Raw genomic sequence first — 6165 nt, forward strand, 5'->3', positions numbered from 1 at the left:
AAAGGTAAATTTATTTGTCAATATATATAAATATCTATTTTCTTGTTTATCTTCTGAACATAATTAGTTTTTGTATCTCTCTCTCTCTCTCCCTCTCTCTCCCTCTCTCTCTCTATATATATGTGTGTGTGTGTGTGTGTGTGTATGCATATTTATATATATCAAGCCTAATCGAATTTATCTACATCACTAATCCTTTATTCATGGTCACTGAGACTGTTGGCAAGAAGTAAAGAAGTCACTCTCAAACACAAAATCTGTAGAGAACATGTAAAGAAAAAGTGAAATCTGCTAAAGACTCCCAAGAAGCAGATGGTGGTGGTGGTGGTGGTGAGATTAAACTGGTTGAAAGATTAAGCCAACCACCTATGGAAGAGAAAGTTGACCTCAGTGAGATTCGAACTTAGGAATATAGACAGGTGAATCAAATGCCATTTATGCTACACTAACAAGGTATGAACACCACAAAATTAGGAAAATGATAAGTGTCATTGTATTTGAGATAGAATTTAATAAGTCTGTTTTATTTAATGACAACTTTTTCAGAAATAAATTTGTATATATCTGACAATGATTTTTGAAATGACAAAATATACTTACGGAATTGATCTAAGCTGTACCACTGTCTTATCAGAATCCAAGAGAGAATAGTAAAGATTACAATCAGACCAATATGAATAAATGGACCAAAGATCTGGAAAAAGAATCAAAGAAAATAACTCAACTAAAAAATAATAACTATAATAGTAAATTCATCATCATTGTTTTAACATCTACTTTTCCATGCTTGCATGGGTTAGATGGAATTTGTTAAGGCAAACTTTCTATGGCTAGATGTCCTTCCTATCTCCAATTTCAATCTGTTTCTAAGTAAGGTAATATTCCTCCATGACTACATATATTTTTACAGAAGATTAGAAAAGAATGATATTGCTTGCATGATGGTGACACTTGTTTACAACTATCACATGACACTAAGGACAAAATGTTGTCTATTATTACGCACACACACACACATGCACACTGAGTGGGATTCTTTCAGTTTCTCTCTGACAAATCCATTTACAAGGCTTTGGTTGGTCTAAGACTATTGTAGAAGATACTTGCCCAGTGGGACTGAATCTGAAACCATGTGGTCAGGAAACAAACTTCTTACTATGCAGCTACGTCCATGCTTACAGCCACACCTGATACTCCATATGATATCGATGTCATATAGTATCCACTATATTGCTTTGTAAAGACTTTCCTTTCATAATTGTGACAATTTGATCTTCCAATTGATTCAAGGAGACTATGTTTCCGTAGTTATATTATCTTTTTTCTATTACCAATTCCACTCATTAGACTGTAGCCATACTGGGCCACTAACTTAAAGTATTTTAGTCAAGTGAATCAACCCCAGTATGTTCTCTATTTTATTTTAAGCCTGAAACTCATTCTATCAGTGTTTATTGCCAAACTGCTAAGTTACAGAAATAAACACACCAACACTGATTGTCAGGTGGTAATGGGGGACAAACACAGAGACACACACACATGTGTGCACGGTGGATTTCTTACAGGTTCCATCTACTAGATCCACTCACAAGGCTTTGGTCAACCCAAGGTTATATGTATGTAATTCTGAAAGAGACTAATAATAGTCGCAAGAAACTAACATTGCTCAGTATTTATTTATAACATATTTTCTAATCATTGACAAAAGAAATGTAATTTGGAGAAAAATGTTTAAAATATGAAAGAGACTTACTAGAAGTGATAGTCTCAGCACTACCCACTCATATGTCCAGAGAATATCCAAAGCAATTGTGAAGCCAATGCAATTCAAAAGACTGAAGATTATTATCGCTACATGGAATGGATGTATATATAATTGCTGTCCCACATAAATGTAATATATTGATAGACCCTGTTAATGATAACATAAAATGGATGGAAGCATTGAAATAATGTTAAGTTACAGCATGAGGTAAAAATGGATTAAAGGGAAATTATAAAGTTTATAAAATGGAGATATTAAAAAAAAATGTATTCATGTATAATTCCAAATGACAACTTAGTGAGATCTGTTTGGTATGAGGGTCCTTAATTTGCTGCCATACAGTGTGACTGAACCTGAACCATATGGTTAGGAAGTAAACTTCTTAACTACACAGACATGTCCATACATACACACACACACACACACACAAACACACACACAAACACACACACACACACATGCACACATATACAAACAAACACACACATAAATTGATACACATGCCCTGGTGTGAAATTGTGAAGATTGGCTGATAACTGATAAGGGATGACAGTGTACATATTTTTTGTTTTTTCCTGTTTTTCATGTGTTCTTTTGTTTCTTTCTGTGTAACTCCTTTGTTTCTTTCTCTGTCTCTCTCTCTCCTCCATACATATACATGCATGCACAAACACTACACATACACACACACCAATATTACAAGCATTTTAGATTTCAGTGTGCACCAAGAAAAACTGACACATCATGACATTTCTTTGCATACATAGACTTTACTGTTAAATATTTTAGATGTCAATATCAATACAGATATACAGTGAATGAATATATTGCTTTACCTCCAATTATATATCGTTTAACGTCCGCTTTCCATGCTAGCTATATATATATATATATATATATATATATATATCATCATCATCATTATCATCATTTAAAGCCTGCTTTCCATGCTGGCATGGGTTGGACAGTTTGACTGAGGACTGGCGAGCCAGATGGCTGCACCAGGCTCCAATCTGATTTGGCAGAGTTTCTGCAGCTGGATGCCCTTCCCTTCCTAACACCAACCATTCTGGGAGTGTAGTGGGTGCTTTTATGTGCCACCGACACGAGAGCCAGTCATACTGTATATATTAGTATATCTGTTAGAAATCAAAGAGGGAACCTCTACATGGTCACTCAACTTGCTAGAAATAGCGTAACCATCAGATATCACTTAGCAAAAAATGCATATGTGGTTTGTGCTCTGTCAATGGACCTATTTCTCACTTCTGTTTCAAATTTCTGCTTATAATATCTAACCTCAAAACAAATGTTATAAATACCCTTTTTATATTCTAAAACTGTTTTAATCATCATTAAAACAAATAAGTAATAATGTTAAGATGCAATTAAAGAGTTCTATCTTTTTACCCTGTTTAATATTTTAAAACACTACAGTAAAAACATGGTTTTATATTCCCCCCAGAATAATGAGGTTTTGTTGCAAGTGAAAGGTATAAAACATGATCAACCAGCTTATCATTTCATCAATATTTCATTTGTTTAAAAATATCAACGTATTTTATATTATTGCGAAATGATAGTCACTTCTAACCAAACCAGTTCTTCTGGATGAATTGACATTGTATATTGTATATTATATATACAGTCTTTATCATGTTTTCTGGGAAGGTAGCATCATTCTGACAGTTTGAAGCATCAACTGATTATATAGTCTATATCTTGCTGCTTTGCAATGTCAGCACAATGAATATTTGATAACATATATCTATTTGAAAGCATAATTTACAGAGACAAGTTCCTTTCTCATTCTGCTGTCATAACATCCAAAGGCAGCAATACATTTACATCATATTAGCTTCTAAGATGAAAGAAATGTTGTTGAAATGTTGTTGTAACTCGTAACAAAGACAATTTAATAATCTTCAAGGCCTAGATTTAGGTAAAGACACTGAAATGGGGATAAGTACCAACACTTCCATGTGGTTCACTTTAACAATTGTGAAAATCTCTTCACTGATAGCCTTGTTAGCCTACAAATAAAGTGTGTGTGTGTGTGTGTGTGTGTGTGTATACATATATAATCACTGTAATGACATAAATATTGGATTTTGCTTTACACTGTTGGTTACGATGTGCTTCCTTGGATAGTTGTAGCTTCCGAATGATGGCACCCCACTGGCCAGGTGGCCAAGCCAACATTCTACCTGAATGGAACACTAGTCCACTGCAGGATTACACATTTACAGCTGAGTGGACTGGAGCAACATGAAATGAAGTGTTTTGCTCAAGAATGCAATGCACAACTGGTCCAAGAATCAAAACCACAATTTTGCAATCATGTGCAACACCCTAACAACTAGGACTTGTGGTGACACACACACACACACACGTGTGTGTGTGTGTATTTGCATTCATGGCTATATGATTGAGAAGTTCACTTCCCAACCATGTGATTTTTGTTTCATCCCACTATATGGTACTTTAAGTCAGTGTTCTTCTGCTATAGTTCTGAGCTGACCAAAGTCTTGTGGGTGAATCGTTGGCCACAAACATCATCATCATCATACAAGTGATATCATTAGTTTGCAATCTTCCATGAAAACATGTCCAGTCCATACGTTGTTTGAAGAATTAAAGGAAATTTTACCTTGCTTAGATACAGTAGAGGGTTGGTGAGAACATGACATGAGCTATGAGTGGGTTGAATCTGTTTCAAGTGTTTTTGTTGTATTTCAGAGTAGAATGTTTTATTGTACATTATCAAAGTTCATTTATATGTTGGGAATAGATACCAAATTATCTGGAAATGTTACTTATCCAGGAGAGAAGATTTCTCTATTTTCTATTTAATATCATAAAGCCGGCAATATGCATCAACCCTTTAATGTTCATTATGGTTGAAGATGTATTTACACTTTCACATTTGGTCTGGAAAGTAGACATGCTTACATTGTAAACACACATAAGTACAATCCTTTCTCATCAATTGACCATACATTTTCAACAAGGAGTCATTTCAGTTCATTATAATGCAGTACACAAAATAAAACTAAAAGTTAAACACAAACTGAAGGAAACATACATAGATATATCATGAGTAAAAATGTGGTATCATGAACTCTAAATGCAGTGATCTAACAAAGCTAAATTATATATTTCTGTTGTCATTTCTGTGAGCTAGAAAAATAATGTAAAATTGAAAGCAACTTACCACTAAAATTGCAAGATACACAAATGCAACCCCTGTTAAGGACAGCATTATTGTATACCATGGTACATGTTTCAGTTTAAATTCTACTGTAAAATTCCTGAAGAAGCAATAAATGAAAACATGTTAAATATTATGTAGAAATGAAAATCATCTTGTGGTTTGTTTTGTTTTGGCTTTTGTTTGTGTTTTTAATTGTTGAGTGTAGTGGAGAGGGCAGTGTCCCTGGCCTTCACAGGTCCTTCGGTTATAGATTAATGGTTCTCAAGTGGGGTCCACATGACCCTTGAGGGTCTACATAATATTTTGTTGCTAAAATTATGTGCAATAAATAGATTATACTTCTACAATAAACAAAACATTTTAACAATTTTTTAATATAATTATAAAAATGTAATAAGATTTTTTAAAACTTCAAATGATTATGAGGGCCCATCCAAATAAAATAGGAATGAAAAGGGTCCATAGGTAAAAAAGATACTTGAGAACCACTGTTCTATAGCAATGAAATTAATACCATTAATGTTTGTATTGAACCTTTGTCATGAGAAGAGAAACAAATCCAGAGAGCCAATGTGTATTTGGATGGGTCAGACAGAATTTGTTGAGGCAGAATTTTCTACAGACAGACGCCTTTTCTATGGCCAGCTCTCACCTGTTTCTAGGCTAGGTAATATTTGCTATGGTCAGATATGTTATTCCAAAGAAGACTGGAAATGAACAATATTGTACAATGGTGATGCTTGACAAGGGTACACACACACACACACACACACACACACACATATACAACAGGCTTCTTTCAGTTTCTGTCTACCAAATCCACTCACAAGGCTTTGGTTGGCCTGAGGCTATAGTATAAGACTCTAGCCCAAGGTGCCACGCCATGTGACTGAACCCAGAACCATGTGGTTGGTAAACAAGCTACTTACCACACAGCTACTCCTATGCATATATATATATATATATATGAGTACAGCAATGAATTCCGGGTAGAGGTAGGGGTCCACCAAGGTTCCGTCCTCAGCCCCCTATTATTTACCATAGTCCTCCAGGCAATCACAGAGGAGTTCAAGACAGGTTGCCCCTGGGAGCTCCTCTATGCTGATGACCTTGCCCTAATTGCGGAGTCACTATCAGAACTAGAGGAGAAGTTTCAGGTGTGGAAGCAAGGTCTAGAATTGAAGGG

The 6165-nt window shown here is 35.0% G+C and overlaps 1 protein-coding gene across 1 annotated transcript in view; it reads right to left on the reverse strand.

Annotated features, from left to right (window-relative positions):
• The window catches only part of LOC106874500 (glycerophosphodiester phosphodiesterase domain-containing protein 5), a 28924-nt gene that overhangs the window by 18766 nt on the left and 3993 nt on the right, over positions 1 to 6165 (reverse strand). Inside the window, exons 2-4 of the mRNA XM_014922246.2 lie at positions 4980 to 5076; positions 1754 to 1912; positions 601 to 694 (exon numbers count right to left, since the gene is read on the reverse strand). Coding sequence (XP_014777732.1) covers positions 601 to 694; positions 1754 to 1912; positions 4980 to 5076 — 350 coding nt within the window. The remainder of the gene's footprint in view (positions 1 to 600; positions 695 to 1753; positions 1913 to 4979; positions 5077 to 6165) is intronic.

This window comes from Octopus bimaculoides, chromosome 5, assembly GCF_001194135.2.
Source record: "Octopus bimaculoides isolate UCB-OBI-ISO-001 chromosome 5, ASM119413v2, whole genome shotgun sequence".
Classification (NCBI taxonomy): Eukaryota; Metazoa; Mollusca; class Cephalopoda; order Octopoda; family Octopodidae; genus Octopus; species Octopus bimaculoides.